The sequence below is a fragment of the Trachemys scripta genome, chromosome 6 (genome assembly GCF_013100865.1).
Source record: "Trachemys scripta elegans isolate TJP31775 chromosome 6, CAS_Tse_1.0, whole genome shotgun sequence".
Classification (NCBI taxonomy): domain Eukaryota; kingdom Metazoa; phylum Chordata; order Testudines; family Emydidae; genus Trachemys; species Trachemys scripta.
In genome coordinates, this window is record NC_048303.1 from 98,337,624 (window position 1) to 98,359,217 (window position 21,594).

A 21,594-nucleotide genomic window follows, 5' to 3' on the forward strand; every position below is an offset into this window, starting at 1 on the left:
TAGCAGAAGAGGTGTGAACACCAAGGGAGGAGAAACTGCTTTTGTAGTTGGCTAAAAGCAGTTTCTCCTCCCTTGGTGTTCACACCTCTTCTGCTAGAAGAGGGCCTCATCCTCCCTGATTGAACTAACCTCGTTATCTCTAGACTGATTCTTGCCTGCATATTTATACCTGCCTCTGGAAATTTCCATTACATGCGTCTGACGAAGTGGGTATTCACCCACGAAAGCTTATGCTCCAATACATCTGTTAGTCTATAAGGTGCCACAGGACTCTTTGTTGATATTTACAGATCCAGACTAACACGGCTACCCCTCTGATACTACTCAAAATATGTTACACAGAGCAATAAAAAGGAATGCACTGCTCACTGTCAGCCACTGCTTTATAAGGTAAATTATCCTATTAGACAGTTTGTGAAAATGTTTTTAGTTTATGAAATCAATGAAAGGATTGGGACTGAGTGAAATTCTCTATAATTTCTGCTTTGGAATGGCAGCAATAATTCTATACAAAGTGCTCTGCCAAAGTGCAAAATTAGCAGAAGGAAATAAGTATAGTTGTTATGTGAAAACTATTAAATTATATAACTTCAATTTGAGGTCTAGACAATTAGTTATGTTTTCCATTCCTTTGTAGCCCATTTTTCTTTTATTTGTTCCCCTCCTCATATCACAGAAGAGGAAAGCAAAGGGCCCTAGATATTCATATACTAAAGTAAGAAACTATTATACAATTATAAATCTATTCTGAGAAATAGTGCATATCATTAGCCACTTTGTTACAAAGATGCTTGTAATTGGTTTATCTGTACATGTGATTTTCAATTTTGTACCAGTATTATTAATGTGTCTTGTAAAGTCTCAATTCTCAGACCAAGTAGTTCCACTGAAATCAGTTACTGACATCAATATGGTACTACTTAAAATGAGTAACAGTGGCAGAATCAAACCCTAAATACAAGTAACATGGGTCTGGAGGTCTAACTTTCCCATTGAAATGTTAAGTTAGAGATGTTACTTCCAGGAAATGAGAAATATTAATCCCCGAGTATAACCATCCATCTCAGACCAAACTGTTGGACAGCATCTGGTGCCTCTGTCATTGCTCTCAAATATACCAAATATTAACAGATCCCTCAGAAAGGAACTTTCACTAAGCCAGTGAACAGACTGGTTCTAATCATATATTCAAGGTATTGAAAAGGGGATAGGCAAGATGGGAAGAGCAGTTTGTCCCTTCACAAAATTGAACTATTATAATCGAACTATTGTAATCAAATGTTGCCTTTAACATGTTTTTTCACCTGTGATTTAACATTATGTAACTGTGCTGTAGAAATTTCTAACAGCACAATGCTCTGTTGCATTCATAGTCAGGTGCCTGGAAATGAGTCATACAAGTTAACAATTAACTTTGTATTGACATTTGGATATAAATGAATGACTATACTTCTGCTACACCTGTTCTCAATGGAAGTATAGGTATTTTTCCATTTTCTGACTGAACAGACAGCATTACTTCTTTCCAATAATCCAATTTTTTATTTAAGCTATTACTGTTAAAAATACTGTAGCATGGAATAGCCAAATATTGACCTTTCAAGTCAAAAGATTTGATTCTCATATCAAGCTTCAGAGTAAAAACAAATAAATATGATGAGCAATTGACTCCAGTTTAGAGCTCCATGTATTAAATGTAATGCATATTGCTGATCCTTTAAAAATTACATAGGCACACCGGTAATCATAATGAATACTAGTTTGGAAACTGTAGGAAAATTGCAATGTTTTGGTCAGAATTTATCTAGTACGTTTAAGCTTTGCTAGATGGGATTGTTTTATTTAATCCAGATGTCTGCATTTTAAATAGTTTAGAAAAAAGTTGCATTCAGTAGACATCAAGGAAAATGTATGTGATTATAATTGTCTGTAGCAAAATCATATATAATGATACAAAACCAAATGTGTCTTCAGTGTATGAAAAGATTAAAAGAATAAATGCATGCATCTCATTAGAAAGTATAATTTATCAACCAGAGACATTTTTAAAAGAATGGGATCCATATTTGAGCTCTACTTTAACATAATTTTGTCTGTAAATATGTTCATATTGTTTTAGTGTTTGTGGTGTAGATTCTTTAAAGTCGTTTATTTGATTCACTTATTCAATTATGAATCCTGTTTTATGTTTATTTTTAAAGGATTTACAAGGCACATATATTTTATTTAGAGAGTCCTCTTTTGATCTTAGTTGATCCTAGTACAACAATTTTCAATGTTAAATATCTATATTCTACAGAGATATATTTATATACATATACACAATTTAAATGTGTTTAGAATATAGATATTTAACACTGAAAATTGTTGTACTAGGATCAATTAAGATCAAAATGAACTCTATAAATAAAATAAAATATATGCCATGTAAAACCTTAAGAATAAATCCTGTTTTACATTTATTTATAAAGTAAATATAATAGATATTAACCAACAAAGTTAATATTTGATATTAGAAACATGACTACATACCGAGCAAGATGAAGAACTGCTTCTACAATATTAGCTCCATCTTTAGCACTTGTTTCACAAAATAGTGCATTATAAGTCTGCGAGAAGAAAAGAAAAGGATCAGCTACATTGTCGATTGTACAATTAGGTCTAAATGTTTACTCCAAATGATTTCCTCGGAAAATTTAAGAACTACTGAAGAGCAGATTTAACAAATTAAAGTGAACAGGATTTTTTGGTCCTTTTAATTCTTTGTAGATGTTAGTTTTAATACTACAGAAATAAGTACCAGTCAGTTATTTTCAGTTTTATAGCTTTTTAAACTTAAGAGCTTTTAAGATATGTAACTGATTCAGGAACAAATCCTGGGCTGGTCCCAAGGTCCAGCCTGAATAATCTTGTTTGCAAGGCTGCAAACCAGCAACAGAAGCTGTAAGCTCCAGTAACAGCTTCAAATTCTACCTATCACATTTCCAGAACCCCTGACACCTTGGTATTTAACTAGTACTATCTACATTAGCATCCACAGCTCTTGGCCCACATACCTTTGCACAGAGAATGGCCACTGCTTCTGCACTATCACAGATCTACCAATGGAGCAAACTCTTGCTCCACTGCTGGCTAGCCAAAAAACCCTGCCCCCAGTGGTGTGAGGAATCCCATAAAGCACAGCTCCCCAGCAACCAGGATGTGCAGATCCACTGTACAAGTTCCCGGAATCTTGCTTATGTTTTCCTATGTAACAAATCATGCCAAAACTGCTGCAGTCATGGCTAGAGAGTGGTGCAGAATTACTTAGGCCAGATCCTTGAAGGTATTTAGATGCCCACTTTCTACTTATTTTAAGGGGAGGTAGGCAGCTAAAACCTTTGAAAATCTGGGCTTTAGAAACCCAAATACTTCAATTTCAGAACATCTAAGGGTACAAGAGAAGCAGAAGCTAGTTTCCTGACATGCTCTCAGTAATGTGCCTCACACCTGTAGTAGAGTACAAACATGAACTCATGCTGAGTGGGCAAGATCAGTCTCATACTTAGGGTAACCAGATGTCCTGATTTTTACAGGGTCGGTCCCGATATTCGAGGCTTTGTCTTCTGTAGGCACCTATTGCCTCCCACCCCCATCCTGATTTTTCACACTTGCTATCTGGTCACCCTATTCAGACTCATGAATTTCTTGACCGTTTTTCTGAGAACGTCAACAATGTGCCAATTTGTGATGACAACTCTGGACTGAGACAGCTAACTCATTCATTATTCATTATTTGGTGACATTGTTCAACCTCATCAAGTATGCATTACCCATCCAACGCCAAATTCCATCTTGGTGACTGTAAGGTAAAAGACTCTTTGACTCAATTATTTTCGTGAATTATCCAGACCTCATATTAAAGTTTTTAAGAGGAGTTAAATTTGAAACAATTAGATATAGGTCTTACCATGGCCAATTTTTCTCCATAGTTGATTGGTACACATTTTTGTCCTTGTTCTGAAACTGTTTGGCGAAGATCTGCTTTGTTACCCACCATCATGATTGGAATATTCTCGTGAGTTGCATCCTGTAATAAACATATCGTTTATTTACCTTTGGAAAATTCTGAATGCAAAAAAGGTCAAATATAGCAGCATGTTATTGGAGCACACATCATATTAATTACTTCACCACCAAAACATCTAAAAACAATGCAATATTAATGCAAGAAATGATAGTTAAAATATGTTGAACACCAGTCATGTTGAACACTTTGCAGATAAAACAACATATAAAATAGCCATCTTAATAGTGAACCTGCCAGGAGTGAATGCATTTCCAACAAGAATTGTATTTGCTAGATAATTCTTATGGAAATTAACACTGCACATTATGGCTCAACATAGACACATTAGAATTGGAAAAGGTATAGATAAGGGCAACAAAAACGATTAGGAATATAAAACAGCTTCCATCCGAGGAGAGATTAAAAAGACTGGGACTGTTCAGTTTAGAAAAGCTAAGACTAAGTAGGGGATATGATAGAGGTCTATAAAATTATGAATGGTGTGGAAAAAATAAATAAGGAAGTGTTATTTACCCCTTCACATAACATCAGAACTAGGGGTCACCTGATAAAATTAATTGACAGTGGATTTAAAACAAACAGAAAGAAATAAGGAAATATTTCTTTACATAGTTCAGCGTCTACCTGTGGAACTCATTGCTATGGGATGTTGTGAAGGCCAAACGTTTTACTGGGTTCAAAAAATAGATAAGTACATAGAGGACAGGTCCATCAATGGCTATTAGCCAAGATGGTCAGGAATGTAACCCCATGCTCCAAGTGTCTCTAAATCTCCAACTTCCAGAAGCTGGGACTGCACGATGGGATGGATCACTAGAAATTGCCCTGTTCTGTTCATTGCCTCTGAAGCATCAGGTACTGGCAATTGTCAGAAGACAGGACTCTGGGCTACATAGGCAATTGGTCTGACACATTATGTCCATTCTTATATTATTTTATATGACACAATTACCTCTAAAAACAGGGGCTAATTCAATTTCCATGGTAAAAAAAGCATTCCTTCTAAGAGGCAAATGAAATTTTATTCTAACCACCTTCCTTTCTATTAAACACCTTTGGGCAAAGGAGGGAAGCCCTTTTTATGAAATGCAAATTAGTATTCAGGTAACACAAAAGGGTAATAATAAGATAAAGCTAGAGGGGAAAACTGCTGTGGATTATAGGAAAGATGGTGGTTGTACAGGAAGAAACACTGTACTGTGGCAGAGGCCTCAAAGAAAATTGACCTTGTTCCCATAAGCTATTTGAAATGGGTGAGTATTGCATTTTCAGATCAAAGGGAAGTGAGATATTCAGACAAGATGGGGGGGAAACAATATGAAATGGTTGATTACATGGTATTTTGTGATACCAAACACCACATTTCATCAACTTTAATGAGAGCCTAGAAGCTTGTGTCAGGATTTAGTTTAATCTCTTGTATCCTGACAGCAATGCATTTAACTTGCATTACTAGTGGAAACTGCATGTTGGCCAATTCTGCAACACAACCACCTTAATGTAGATTTAAAAGCAAATAAAACAAGTATCCCTAAAAGGACTCCATGGTTCTGACCCATACCACAGTTCTCCCAAAGGAAATGCCCATTTCCTAATTAAAAAAATATTAAAATGACTACATAGTAGTAAGTGTACTTTGCAGATTTCACACAGTTAAGTTCTTACCTCAATCATATCCACCCATTCTCGTACATTAAGAAAACTCTTTTCACATGTCACATCATACAACAGTAACACGCCATCTGCTCTTCTGAAATATGACTTGGCAATACTTCGAAATCTTTTAGAAAAAAATGATGTTTGAAACATTTTAAACATAGATTTAATATTACTATCATTAATAATGAATCATTATTGTATTTAACAGACTAAGCTAATACATTTGTCTCCCCCACAGCCTTCTGAAGAAAAATGTGACAAACTTGCATGTATTACTGAATTCATATAAAGGTTTCTCCAAATTATTTATGCACTTCTATAAACACTCCATTAAAACCTGCAGTATCCTATACGGCAGTCAGACAACACTTTGCAGTAAACAGCAATGTACATGTAGGACACCTTCTTCACACAGGAGTTTCAGTGATATGGTAGCATGTTTAGGTTCCTGTCTGAGAGGCAAAGTTCATAAACACAGTGGGCCAAATTCATTTCTAGTATAACATTTCTGAAGTCAATAAAATGGGTGTGGAATATGAAACCAATGGATTTACAACAGGGATGAGTCCCTCCATTATCGAGGGCTTTCTTTTCTGTAAACGTACTGTGCCCTGCTCCAAAACTATGATTACTGACAAGGCATTACATTGCACATTTGAGATTCTTCACATAATGATGAAAAACGAGTGGGCCAAATATACCTTTTAACTTCCTATTCCACATAATACACCGTCTTCACTCAATGCAAAAACAGACAGCATGCCCAATACAAATTCTACTGAAGTGAATGGAAAGATTATAACTGACTTCAGTGGAATTAGATCAGGCACCTTAATATACACACAATTGTGTCAGCTAAAATGTATTGGCTCTCTGTAGTCCAGGATCTCATGGGATTTTATGGAGTTTATAAAACTACATAGATAGTTTACAGATCCATTTATGAGAATTCAGCAATTTGTGCAAGTTTATCATGCTTCTCTTAAAAAGACTTTGGATACCACAGAAGAGACAATTGGCTGTGCTCAATGGGAATCAAGGTCAAGAATCCGAATAGGAATTTAGGTCATTGAACACCTCCTAAGACTGAGCCCTTACAAAGGTAAAGGTCTGTAATAGCAAAAGTAAGGAAGGGACTGAAAAGTAAAAATAGGAGAAATAATGTGGACAAGAAACTTACTATTTTTCTTACAACTAGGAAAAAAGTCAGATGCGAATACAAATTCTTCACTAAGAAACAAGTCAATTCACATCTACATCCTAGTAATTTGTTGAGCATTACTAACCTCTCCTGTCCTGCTGTGTCCCATAGCTGGAGTACTGTAGGTTCTCCATCAACAACAAGCCTTTTCATTTGAAAATCAACTCCTTAAAAAGAAATATAAAGTGTACAAAACTAGTCAGTGGACATAATATTGGCTTTGATTTAAGAACTACATTAATACTATTATCAACATAATTACAAATGAATAACAGTGTGATATATTTCAAATAATAGGCTGTAACAGCCATTTCAAATTACAAGTCATTTAGTACATTGTGAAAAAGAGCTCAAGAGTTAAAGCACCCCAAAAAAACACAGTAATCCCCCAGTGTATTATGGTGCATAATCAATTGGTTTTTTGGGGGGGGGGGAATTAAAACATCCTCTCATGCATTTACTGATGCAAATTTCACATCATAACAAACAAAAAGCTCCACATATGTTATATTATAAAAGCTTTATACAGAAGGACAGAAAATATTTTGTATAGTAGATCTTATTCCAAACAAGGAGCAAACAAACAAAAAAACCCTCAAATCACAACAAATAAACACACAAGTGATTTGATGGGCAGATAAAAAAAGTCAAGCTTTGAACTTAATATAACTACAGTAGTTCATGGATGTGATAATATAGATTGGAATGTTGAGACCTCCAAGCTTTTAAAATCCTTCCAATTGCATTTGAATTAGAGCTATACTAGGCTTCAAGAACACTTTGAAGAAGAAAGGATGAAGAGAAAATGATATGAAAAAGGACAGAGATAAGGGTTGGGATCCTTAAGTGTCCCCCTTCTGCCTGGCCACTCGCAAGCCCGTTGAGGATTCTGGGAGGGTCTGATATATGTAAAGACCTAGATAATAAGAGGTACTGGTAGAGAGGAAGCAGTTCCGAGTATAAGTATTGTTTGGAGAAAGTAAGTTACTGCAGAGTGGGTGTGGCAAGGCTCCATTCTGACCTGACCAATTGGAGATGAGCTGGGAGAAGGGGACTAGCGTATACGCTGCCTCCCCAATAGCAAGGATGACACCAGAAGGAGAAAGTTTGCCTGCTGAACCCTCCTAGCATGAGGATTAAAGGACTAATTAGAGGAAAAGGGTCAGTTGGAGGAGAATCTGGCTGAGGCTCCACTGGTGACCTAAATGAGTACAGATGAGGGACTCCTGGCTTAAGGAGAGAGTTAATAACTTCTGAATTATCCAGAAGGCTGGGGATCCTACTTTAAGGAGAGACAGAATGACTTCTTAAAGTATACCCTGCTCTGGGAGGAGAGCTGGGGGTTCCTGTCTTGAGCAGAGAGACCTGTAATTGCCTAAATTACAACCCCACTATAGGTGGGAAGCTGGAGACTCCTGACTTGAGGGACAATTTGAAGTTCAACCCCAGTTCCAGAAAGGGGGCTGGGAGACCACCTGAAGAGGAGCAAGAGACTCTTATATGGATCCAGAGTGGGCATAAACTGGGGAAATTAACAAAGTGAGTTACACTTTGTAGAAAGTCTTAATAAATCAGACCCCAGGAAGAGGATACATGGTTCTGAACCAACCTAATTTGCTGAAAGACTCCCAGGGGGCCTGAGTGCACTGCAACTGCAGGGCCATGAGGGGCCACAAGGGGTGTGCTGGGGGGTGGCAATCATAGCAGGAAAGAGAAGATAATGGACAACTGAAAGAGGATTTTTTTTTAAAGTAGGCTCAAGGATTCTGATACTGCAGCCCCTCCACACTGATTTTAATGGGTGTCTTTGTGCAGAGGATGTTCAGGAACATGCTCCATGTTTTATAAAGATAAACATGACCATTTAGTTTCCCCAACCTAATACACATTTAGGCACCCATATGCTTTAGATCTCAAATCCTTACCCAGAGTTGCGCTGGTGTTTCCTCGAAATTCATTCTTGCAAAGTCTCATAAGGAAACTGGATTTCCCTACTGCTGCATCTCCAGCAAGAACGATCTTGTAAGCCTTCTCTGACTTAGGGTATTTCAGGTTACTGTCTATTGTGTCTGTCTAAAAGCAAAAAGAGCCCACCAAATCCATATTAAAAATGAGAAAAAAACTGCAGTATAGTTAAGTATGTATAGTTAAGCAGGGGAGGGATAGCTCAGTAGTTTGAGCATTGGCCTGCTAAACCCAGGGTTGTGAATTCAATCCTTGAGGGGGCCATTTAGGGAACTGGAGTAAAAATCTGCCTGGGGATTGGTCCTAGGGTTGAACTTGATGACCTCCTGAAGTCCCTTCCAACCCTGATATTCTATGATTCTAAAAGTGCTCTGGACTGGTTACCTGTGGAGAGAGGGCAGGGAGACACCTCCTTGTTGAAGCACTAGAGCTGCTTCGACTGACTGGTTGGGAGGATTTCCAATCTTCTGCTGTACTGCTGTTGTCAGGGCTATAAGCCTCTTCATCCCTGATCTCCGGAACCTGCAATTACCAGTAAATGTTACTATTTTTGTAATATCTCAATTCAGAAAAAAATAGTGCTTTGAAGTGTTATGTATCTTGGATTTTCCCCCCAAAACAAATATCTTTCTCTACTCTAGTGTTCTCAAGAACAATCAGTGCCAAATGCCTAGTACTCATGAACAACCCTAAAACATCAAGCTGGTTTCCAGATGTAATAGGAATAAAAGATTTCAGCAAGGAAATTTTCAGATTCAAAAGGATAACAATAAATAGTGAGAAAAATTACTTCAAAAGTTATGAAAGAAATACTTCAATAAGTTTGAGCCACCTCCTTAATTAAACAAAGTCACCGCAGTTGACATTAATTGGTACCCTTAGTAGCATTCTCAACACAAAGATCAGGACTGAAGAGTCAGGGAGACTGAGCAACTTAGGAGTCAGGAGGCCAGTATTCTATACCCAGCTCTGTCACTGCCTCACAGTAAGTCACTACATCTATCTCCATTTCAGCTTCCTCTTTAGTCAAAAGAAGACAACAATGCTTTCCTACATTGTAAAGTTTTTTTGAGATCTCTGCATGTAAAATGTTGTAAGTGTTAATAAATACTATTATTATTCTCTTTTCACATCACTGCCAAGGCAGACTGGCAGGCTGTGGGTGATGTATTACCTCGATTATATCTCTTCAGTTGATAAGAGGAGGACTTTAATCTTCAGAGCTAATAATTTATCAATTTTCACAAATATTAAATTCACTTTTACAAACTTAAGAAAAGTTATAGCTTCATTAATGGGTCTATAAAATCAGTTAAAATGGGACTGTTTTTAAACCACAGAGTGTTCCCTTAAGCATCCCACAAAAGTATCCTATTAATTCTGTTTTAATGCTTATGACCCAGGTAAAGACAATTTAGGTTCCCTGACTTATGTAAAAAAGATAGACTTCACTTCACAAACAGGGAGCTAATTTTGCCTCCCAACAAAGGTGTCTCTTAGAAATGCAATAAGACTGGAGCTTACATCTGTATCAGAAGCATCACCACCAGAACTGTCCTGCATACAGTGTGGCCTTTGAAAACTTCTTGGATGTCTCCATTCCACTTCTGAATCATATTCATTTGAGTCTCTCAAGGTAGACAAACCACTGTCAAAGCAGCTTTCAGACAAGCTATCAGCATCACAGTTTATCCTTTGCAGAGGGTCACAAAGGGCTAAACACTCATCTTCATCCACATAGGAAGAACGAGATGATCTGGTGACAAAAGTGGGGGGGAGGGGATATGCTTTTTACAGGATCCGATTCCCCAACAAAATAAGACATTTCAGGTACACATTTTATTGCTCTTTACTGAAAGAAGAATCTCTATTTTTTTAATCTCCAATAAATGAATTCCTTAATTTAGATCCTTAGCAGTGAGCACCCAAACAGTTCATCTAACATGCCATGGTGAGGACGTTGTATTTATTCACAGTCTGGCATTCTTATTCTTAATCCAAAAGGAAATGGTTGTTAAAAAAAATAGAACATTGTACCATGAACATATTAAAAACAGAGCAGTAGAGATATTAGTCCATCCCAGGACCTGGAAAATGGTCTCTGAATATAAATGGATGTAGCCAGATTTTACTCATAACTTATTGTCCTGCAAATATCTGTGAATATGAAAAAGGAGGCAGCAGAAATCACAAGCGCAGCAACAGTTGAAGAAGCAGCGCAGGTATATGTTCAGTTCCAGTTTTAGATGTCCTATACATAATCTTTGGCATAACAGCCAGAAACAATTGGTTTCTCGTAAGTATGGGCTTGACTCTCCCCTCCTTTCCAAGACAATGTTCCCCTTTGATTCTCTTTTCTTTTCCAAGGCTATCTTTGTTTTGCTTTGGGTGCCATGACATACAATAGGATACTCAAATGGCAGTAGTGCTTGAAGTAAAAGTGACTCACTGTCTTTCCTTTTTAAGATAATTTGTACAAAAAGGGGAAAGGAAAAGAAAGAGAAATGGAGGGAGGGAAACCTTCAAAAAAGGTATTATGGTCTCCAGCCCCTACCTGCAGCAAGCAGGGACAGGAGCAAATAAAAGTAAAGTGGGGTGGAAAATGCCTGAAAGTAGTGGAGTGAACTTTGCTCTATCTTATAGGAGTGGAGATCACAGTTGCAGCTAATATAGCCAATGGCAGCATTGTTTCTTGTAGAGTTTTGTTGCCAAGTGATCTGAGCACTAGTGTGCAGCCTGGAGGTGCAGCCTTCTGTGGGGCTGTAGTTTCTATTCATTGGGATTCGTAGGGTTGCTTACTCCCAGATAATTTCTATCAATTACTGGTCAGCATTACAGGGACCATTTTCTGTTGCAACAACTTCAGAACTGTCTATTTCCATGCTCCCAGGGTAATGAGTTCTCATTCAAATACTCATGATCTTGATTTTGGAATACCACAGTAATACTGTAATACTATTTGTATTCATGCATATAGCCTATAGAAAGTCACTGATATATGAGAACAAAGGGTGCATATTGTAGCAAAGTTAAGAGCATTAAGCATAACCTCAAAGGACTACATTAGTCAATTTTCAAAATCACTAAAGCACATAATCAGTGTTGGGAATTCCATACGTGCTTAAGGCAACTTAATATAAAAGAGGTTATATGACCAGAGAAAAGAAAAATATATTTACTATTAAAAATGTCTTAAAGGCAAAGTTAGAATCCAAACCAGCACCCAGATTTCTGAACACTGATTTGATGTTTCTTGTCTGATACAAAGTGTTGAAAATGGACAGACATTTTGGGAGCAGAACTTCATCTCTCTCTAAATACTGCTAAGCCATACCTGCCAGGAATGAGTTTTACCTCTGGCACGTGTACTTCTGAAGAAGTCAATTTTTTCACTTCAGATTGGAATACACTAGATTGCACAGAATAGCAGGTTGGTGTTTTTTAAACGCTCTCAGAGAAGGATATCCCTAAGGCCTGCTAAATAGACTTCTTCCTTCCTTAACTTCAGAAAATTACTTCTTTTAATGTGCAACTTAGTAAGGGAAATCTCCTTTCAAAATATACAGAGGATCTAACAAGAGGGAATCTATTTTATCTGCATTCAGCAGAAAGATAGTTTGTTGCAATCAGAGTGTTATAGCCTGCAAACAAGTTTCCAACACGGAGACAGCAGATTCAATAATAGTATTCAATTAATGATATATTTGGATATCATTAGTGTAAAGTGAAAGTCAATTTAATGTTTACAAAAGTATTGTCAACCCACTGCCAAAATATATATGTTAACCATATAAAGGCCCTAATATAGAGCTATATGCAGTTTGAAGTAATACCAAAGGGGAAAAAAAAAAAAAAAAAAAAAAAAAAAAAAAGAGAGAAAAATCTGTCATTTAAGAAAGAAAACACATTTTTCACTGCAGTTGTAGCTAACTCTAAAGAGAATGTGTCAAGCCAGTAAAATGGTACGACCTATTGCACTTAGAGCCTGATCCAAAGCCCAGTGAGGTCAATGGGAGTCTTTCCATTGACTTCAGTGGGTTTTGAATCTAGAACTTATATCCAATAAAACAAAGCAGACAGTTAGTTGCTTTGACCATTTAATAGTTATCCCAAGAATTTCTGAAGCTGAAAATTAATTAAATGGTCTTATGCTCTCTATACACTCTATTCTGCAAAGTGCTGAGAAAAAATACTGAGCATACTCATTTAACTGGGATTTCATTGAGAGATAAGGATGTTTAACCCCTTGAAGAATCAGGCCCTCATACACTGATAGAAGGTATTACACAGGGGACACCAACTATACAGGTTAAAGATCTTGAAAAACCAGAGCTGAAGGGACCATTTAAGAATGGTCTATATTAGAATCATGTTTTGTAAGGCTTGGTCCTGCTGAGAGGACACAAATTGAATTCTGCTTGAATTTCTTGAGTTGGAATTGGGAAAAGCTAGAACAGGCTGTTTAACTCTGTCATTTTGTACTAAGTATTTGGCTGTCTTAAGACATGTATAATGGTCCATCGTTATGCTATAATTTAAGTAAAAATGTACCAGGCCTACCTGTCATATCGTGGATTTTGAGGAGACTGGCCACCATTACATTTGGGGCTGCTTCTAGTAATTGTATTCCCCGGGGAGATGTTTGTTAGACGCTGTAATAGACATGTGTAGAAAGGTCTATAAGTATCTTATTGTACACATGAGATTACAACCATCACAGCTAACGCTGCTGTATGTTATGATGTAAATCCAACTTTTTCTTTTCCTTATCCTTTAAAACAGGACTGGATGTCAACATGTATACATGTCCAACATGTTACATTCAAATATGTAATGTTAGGATGACATTATGGACCCCAACTTCTGGAGTTATCAACCACGAAGCAGCAATGGGATTTCTGAGAGAGTGAAGTGGCTGGTCTGTATAACAGCGTCATTTGAGTAAGTGACCTCATTCCATGAACTATAATACAGTTTTTTGGAAATGCAGTATTTTGGGGAATGACCTAAGATTTGTTTCTCATTTTGGAATAGCCACCAGTTAGAATTATGTAGGTGGTCAAGATGGAGAGAGCGAAATCACCAATGTGATTCAAATACCCTCAGGTCAGACATTCAGGCTGCTGGAAGACATCATACCAAATTTTAAAGTCTCAATATCTATTTTACCAAAATGTGCTCACCTTTCCAGCCAGGGTGCAGCTGTGATGGGGCTATAAGCAGTGGCTTGGAGGGAGAGAGTGGAGTTCCCGAGTGGGAGCAGCTGAGACTGTTCCACATACCCCCCTCTCTTTTCCTCTCTCACCCTTTCCCCTTTTCTTTCAGCATGTAAGGGTTGCTTTTCTCTTCCTTGTGCTGCAGGGTGTATGGGGGAGAGGGAGGAGGGTCACATGGTACATTTGAGCCTGGACTCAGGGAGCCTGGCCCACCCACCACTGCTCTCACTGGGTGGTGGGAATGATGCTGGATCCCATTTCGTGGGGGAGGAGGGTTAATACAGTTTGCTGCCTAGGCAGGGTAGCCATTGTGGGCTTCCTGTTTCAGCCTCACCCTTCCCAACCCATCCAGTTGCTGGATCTCTGGTAATGCCAGGGGCTTGGCTGACAACCAGTTTTAGGGTCTGGAAGGGATTTTTCCTATATGGCAAAACTGGCAAACTGCTGGATGGTTTTTTCACCCAGCATCAGAATGTTTGATTGAGGGGAGGGAGAGGGTTACGTTACAACTGTTGCAATATTGGATGGTACCAGTGCAGTTGGTGGGTTAGGAGTCCAGAGGAGGTCCCTGTAGCTCAGTGGACTGCTTAGGCATATCTCCTCAGCGCACAGTGGGGGAGTTGTCTCTATATTTCAGCATGTACCTCCTCTCATCTTATCTTGCCTGCCTCCAACGTGGAGATGGGGAGTTCTTTGGGACTCTAGCTTCTGATCAAGGTCTCTTGGCAGGCCTGAGGGTATAGAGGGGACCTGGCCTTCACAATCATCCTCAAGTGTATAGTCCATTGGGACTATTGGGGCCAGTTGACATTTCCATGAGAAAACCCCCACAGGGTAGTTTTGCAGGAGCTACTCCAGCTAGGTAAGAGTTTTAAATGAATAAAATTGTGGCCACTACATTTAACCGTACTATGTCTTGCTGTTTCTGTGTCCTTATCAAACCAGACTTCTCTCAGGGTTTGTTTACACTTTGAGCTGGAGGTGCAATTCCCAGCTTGAGGAGACATGCCTACAGTAGCTTGATCAGAGCTAGCATGTTAAAAATAGAGTAGCTGCAGTGGCACAAGCGGAGTGAGAGGCTAGCCACCTCAAGCACATCCCTAGCATCTTGGACAGGTACATACTTGAGGCAGCTAACTCCTCACACTGCCACAGCTACACTCTATTTTTAGCACACTGGTTCAATCAGAGCTCACATGGCTATGTCTCCTTCAGCTGGAATTTACACCTTGCAGCTCGAAGTGTAGCCATACCTTCCTTCAAATTACAGCGAACAGGGAGAATCCAGAGCACAGGAAGTATGAGTGGCTTCTTAGAGGTGGGGCAGTGGAACCCATTGAAAGTGAACCCAGTTACAGTGAAACTCTTGTGTGTCCGTTAAATATAATGAAAGTCCTGAAGTCTGTCAATGTATTTACATGGCAGATTGCAATTCAGATTACAGTGAATCTCTGCTGAGACTCAAGCTGTTTTGTGCAAAAGTGTGTCTTCAGTATTTGAGGGTTCCAATGTAAATATATTCATTTCAGGATGAAGGAAAGGATCTTTTCATCTCTTGATATGCATGTGTATAACCCCAATATTTACTAGGAATTATGTACACATAGAAACAACAGACAACTTCAGAATGTAGTAACTCTGCACCAAAATCTGCTCTCAGTTACATGAGTGTAAACCCAGAATGATTCTGCTGAAGTCAATGGAGTTTTCTCAGTTTACCCTGGTGTAAGAGACAGCAGAATATGGCCCTTATATAAAATATATTAATATAACTTATAATTTTATATTACATACCAGTGATCTGTTGCATTTGCTTAAACTGTTTTCTAGTGCACTCCTTAAACCATCATTGCTGTCATGTAGTTTTCTGTTAGCTGATCTAAGATGAAACAGGTAACAAAATTAAAGTTTTCTTGCAAAACTTCTATAATAGGTTAAGTAAAAAAAGGATTATTAGATTTTTACATTACAGGTTACATCTTGTCAAATCCAGCAGTTGTGATGGAATTAGAAAGGTTCTTTTTTTCTTAAATGAACTCTAATGAGAAGTGTGGCCCAGAGCCGTTATTGTACTCAAAGTGTAATGTTGTGAGCATTTTCCAATGAACAACTGCGGATGTTTACTCTCAAGTAAACTGTGAACTACAACTGGGCTCACTGCAACTGTAGACGAGGTCCTTAGTCAGCTGGCCAGAAGACAAGGAGTTATTACCGCTTTAAGGGCTCTCTCTGGAATATGTAGTGGAAGAGGAGGAAGAGGGGAAAGTTTACCTGGACAGAGTATGAAAGAGCAGGAGGTCACTGGACCAGGTCAAGAGGAGCACTGCCCTTCCAGTTGATCTGCAATGGGGGGGGGGGGGAAGGACTTGACACCCTGACTCACAATGTGTCAACAAATCAATTAAGGAACAGCAAGGAGAGTCATACTTCTACAAGAGTATGGAAAGAACGGAATTTGCCCAATCAAAGCACTACAGATTTGTTTAGTGTAGGTGCCTCTCTTTCTTTAGAGGGAAAGGACTTAGCGGTACACTAGGGAGTGGACATATTTTTGTCCAATATTAAGGAAGGAATTGGTAAATATCTGAGAACCGAGAGGGGATAGAGGGAGGCAGCCAAACTAACTGCTGGCACCTCTGTGTGGCGGATGTCCACTGTAGGTACTCATTATGAAAGGGATACAGTTATCAGATCAAATGAACTGGAAGGGGATTTAGAAGGAAGCATCCCTTAAGGGAGCTGAGAAAGGAGGGTTTGGGGCTCCTACATCTGGTACAGAGGGGAAACAACCCTCTCCTTTTCCTAGCCTCCTTAACCCTCATACAAGGGTAGAGTGCAGGGTCTCAGCAAGAAGATGGCTGGGACTAGGTTGGGGATTATGTGGAAATGATTAAGGAAATAATTATGACCTGCACTGTAGAATTTAATGTTAGGAACTCCTAGTTATTTTAGATGAATAAATTTGTGGCCGAATTATACCATATCCATTGCCTTGCGTCTTTCTTCCAACATGGCTGGACAATGTACAAAACAGAATAGGTTATTTTAGTCCTCCAGCTGGGAGTTTGACTGCTTAGCAATCTTTACAGCACACTTCATTGTATTTCTTCTCTTTGGACTATTTTGTTTATCTTTGCATGCAAACATATAGCTAGCCTTTGATGTACAAAGTCTTATGGCGGGAGAAATTCAGAAGGAGAAGCCCAATGATTTGGTCCACTATGGAATCATTAAAATATTATATATTGTATACATTACATTCCAAAAAAACCTACATTAAAATAATATGACTACTCGTGGTAGTAAAGTTGAGCACATATATGTTTCTGGAATCAGGGCCGAAGGTTGTAAAGTCAAGATCATTAAATAGGGGCATACCTGAAAGTTAGAAAGTGACATATAAAGAATGTTATCTTGAATTCACAAAAGGAAGATCATAAATGCTATACTTTCCAAAAATTTGAGTAACTGAAAATATTTGGTGGTAGGAGGAGTGGACATAATCTATGTAATCCTTAAAAGAATTCTGCAAGGTCAATAAGTAGAACACGGGAGATGAGCAACTTCAGCCGAGTTATTTGGATCTCAAAGCCAGAAACTGCTTGTAAATGATAATGATTTGGGATGAACAGGTGAAAGTGTCTGAGTGCCACTGGGATAACTTTAAGGAGAGATTTGGTTCAATTACTTGGAAGAAAACTCATGAGTATGAGGAGGAAACTTGCTGAGGATATAAAACTATTTAGATTGGGTGATCCTTTAAGGCAGCGGTGTGTGCGCGCCATACAGCACTGGACACATTGTTGATGCTTTAAAGATAACGATAAAAGAGGGAGTTACTGGAGAGGCAAAGTCAATAAAAAAAGAGCCAAGTGATAATATTTAGAATAACACGGATATACAAGGATCTTGTTCAGCTTATTATAAAGAAATGAAAGGCAATTAAGCTAAGAACAAAAATCCCAAAAAGTATTCAAGACTCAGCAGTCTCACACACTAACAAATATTGAATTGAAGAAGCTGGCAGTTGTGGTGGATAAATCTTTAATATTTTTGGCTCCCTTAAGTCAATAAGGAGTTCCGCTTATAAATCAGTGGCATGATATGGTCCAGTATCCCTCTGCTCAACAGCATTAAAGAAAAAAATGCAGGCAGAACTGTAGCATGCATAAAGAGAGACATCAGGGATAGGCTGTCAGAAATCATTATAGTACTATATATAAAGGTAATAATGTGTGCAGTTATTTTGTGGTAAAATAAGAATGAAGCAGTCAACCAGTACCAGTCCAAACATATCTGAGCCATTACAATTTAATTTTTGAAGAGTTGAGACAGAATATACTTTCATCTTTTGGGATATAGGGATCCCATGGAGGGATACAAAATTCAAATAGTATTTTTACATTGTGTTCCCAGGTTGCTGCATGTGACACTAAAGCTATTCTTAAATAGTCCAGGTAGTAAAGTGAAGTCTACTACAACAGAAACAGTTTAAATTGCAGCTAAAAAAAAACCATTTCCCCTTAATATTTTCTTCTCCAATTCCATCAAGATATCCCTACAACTAGAGAAACATGTTTAGCTGTGCACACTTCAGAATAAAATTTGTAAATAAAGAACAGTGAATTATTAAAAACTTACTGAAGTATTTCAATTTGTCTTTCCAGGCTCTCTCTGTCTTCAGTGTATTCTCGGACCATTTCCAGGTCTCTGCAAAATATAAAGTTATACTTCTCTACATACACTGCTCCATTGTCTAGAGTGTTAACTCTTGCAGAAAACAAAATTCAACTGTAACAGATTTTGAATGAGTTAATTAGAAACCTAAAATAAATATTTTTAGAGGGCTGCAAATTTATACTGGGGGGGGGGGGGGGGTGGGAGAATTGGTTTGAATGTTTAAGTTACACCAGGTTTTGATTGGTTTGTTTATATTAAAAAAGAAATTTGTTTTTAAAATATTTTAGCAATTTGATAACAGCCCAGGAGTTCTCAAACATTCATCATGTCTTAAAAGAGAGACTGTTTTGCAAATGCTTCCCATCCAATTCACAATCACATGGACCATCTCCTATCCCAATGGTGTCAACTTTGACAACTGTGATAATTACTGATGTTCTAAATGTAATTCAGTAGGTGGAAACAAGAAGCCAGCACCTTGTGAACAGTCAGGGTTCCACCCACGAGGAAATTCTAAGAGGTACAGAAGTTTCAAAACTGGCCAGCGTGCCTGGACATAGACAGCCGGGGACTTGGATGGCTTTTGCCAGCCCCCTCCTGATCCCCCTCACAACCTAGGGATTTCATTAATAATGGAAACACTGTGTTTGGAACAGAAGTTCATTTATCTCAGTTTATTAAAAGTGGACAAATTTAGTCATGATATCAAACTGCTCATTTAATCAATAGCCAACAGCTATTATTTTATAATTTTGTAACTCTAGCTTCCCCAAAGATTAAAAATTGTCTCTATTCCTGCTGTGGGTACAAAATCCTTTGAATTCAACAAATATTTTATAGGAGGATTTAGCACAAGAAATTAATGCCAATTTGACTCCGATGTACTCTAAAGGTAAAAGGACCAATCCTACAATTGACAGCATGTGGGTACGTTCATGCTCCCAGGAAGAGCCGCACTGCCTTCGATGGGGCTTTCATCACACATAAGAGTGTGCCACAGCACAGCCATTTGAATGATTGGGGCTTAAATTACTACTGCTCCATTTTAAACATGCTGTAGCAGGTGAGGGACAGAAGGAAATCCCTATTCTCCCACCAGCAGCCAGCCATAATTTAGCTGCAGGTGTTTAGGAATACAGGAAGTGGTGTTGATAGTCCAATAGGTAAATCTCTGAGTGACGTGCTAATGGGTTTATGGATCTTCCTTTTCTGCACTACGCGGACCCTGGCTAAACCTACTGGATAGGTGTAGCAAGACATGCTCATCACTCACTAGCCACTGTACCTTTCAAAGGTATAAGGCCTCTAGCACCATCACTGGGGCAATTATGACTCCTTCCATCTCCAATGCGGCTCAGCCTCATGAGAGGCATAATTTAGCCCTAACTTTTATTTCTTGTGAAAGGTCTCAAAATAGTCAGAGTAACTTTTGTTTTCACAGGTTCACCCTTGATTTGGAAGACTTCCATGGCCTTATTTACCATGACAGACAAGGGTATTTCAGCGAAATGGAGTTATAAAGAAAGGGTCCAACCCTGTAGTTCTTACTCGCTACTGAAGTCCCAGTGAAGTCAGTGAACCTACTTGCATGAATAAGGGATTCCAGATCAGGCCCAAAATTTGCTCTATCAGAGCCATTATAGCCTACTAAGTAAACAGTAGATAATATATCAGTTTTAACATATATACTTGCCAATTATGATCTATTAAAATAATTGTTACTGACTAGATATATAATATATACACAAACCAACTTATTTTCCCCCCAAATAAAAATGTTATAATGTGAAGTATCTTACCTTTCTGAGCTCAAACTTTGATCTGCATAATCACTTTTCAAAGTATCTAATTCACTCTGAAGAAAAGCTATACTTGTCTGTGCTTCTAAAAGATCTTTTTTAAGTTTCTGATTTTCCTAAAGAAAAACAGAAAATGAAGTTTATGCAACAGAGCTGCCATCACAAAATAATGAAGTGCTGTAATACTAAAATATAAAAGAACATCAAAATCAAATAAAAAACAGTAATATAAAAATCTCAATAGAGTTAAGAATATAACTGTTAAAAGTGCCAGTTATGAAAAGCTAATTTACAAAGGTAAACCTTTAAGATTGACACTCAAAATCTCTGATGTAGGCAAAAGCACTTAAATACACACTTAACTTTAGAAATGTTAATTAACTAACCCAATGGGACTACTCACATGCTTAAAGTTAAGCACATTCCATAGATATAAATGATATCTGAGTGAAGATGCTCTCCATACCATGAGCCATATTGGAGCCATAGTTCTAACACTCAAAAACTCAATTTAAGTTCAGATTTTGCAGTTTCTCATACACAAAAATGACACCATAAATAGTATATATAGAATTCATATCTACTTAAACAGAATTATTTCTTCTTTATCCAAGAATAAGCAATCGCACCACCTTAAATAGTTTTACACACACACACACACAAAAGAGAGCCATCTCTTAGCCTCATAATTCTAATATCAGTTCTGAAGTGGGAAAACAAATCAGTATTGAAGAAAGTACAAAGTGCAGGTTGAATCTACATCTTCTGTATGTAAATTATAATCAGCTCTTACCAATGACAATTCATGTATTCTTTTTTTTAATTCAGCCAAATCTTCTCTGTGATTTATGTTCTTTGACTGTTCTTCCAGCTGAAAGAGCAAATAAAATGTGCAAATTTTAAAAACACATTCTTGACTGATCCAAAGCCCACTTAAGTCAATGAAAGTCATTTGGATCAAGGGCTATATTGAAAGACACCTATGTGCATTTTCAAGCTACAAAA

General features: G+C 37.9%; 1 protein-coding gene across 1 annotated transcript in view; it reads right to left on the minus strand.

Annotated features, from left to right (window-relative positions):
- The window catches only part of RASEF (RAS and EF-hand domain containing), a 55,611-nt gene that overhangs the window by 7,025 nt on the left and 26,992 nt on the right, over positions 1 to 21,594 (minus strand). The window contains exons 5-16 of the mRNA XM_034774807.1: positions 21,383 to 21,460; positions 20,590 to 20,705; positions 18,752 to 18,820; positions 15,905 to 15,989; positions 13,455 to 13,546; positions 10,419 to 10,650; positions 9,279 to 9,416; positions 8,855 to 9,002; positions 7,015 to 7,096; positions 5,735 to 5,849; positions 3,950 to 4,069; positions 2,533 to 2,609 (exon numbers count right to left, since the gene is read on the minus strand). Of these exons, the coding sequence (XP_034630698.1) occupies positions 2,533 to 2,609; positions 3,950 to 4,069; positions 5,735 to 5,849; positions 7,015 to 7,096; positions 8,855 to 9,002; positions 9,279 to 9,416; positions 10,419 to 10,650; positions 13,455 to 13,546; positions 15,905 to 15,989; positions 18,752 to 18,820; positions 20,590 to 20,705; positions 21,383 to 21,460 (1,352 nt within the window). The remainder of the gene's footprint in view (positions 1 to 2,532; positions 2,610 to 3,949; positions 4,070 to 5,734; positions 5,850 to 7,014; positions 7,097 to 8,854; positions 9,003 to 9,278; positions 9,417 to 10,418; positions 10,651 to 13,454; positions 13,547 to 15,904; positions 15,990 to 18,751; positions 18,821 to 20,589; positions 20,706 to 21,382; positions 21,461 to 21,594) is intronic.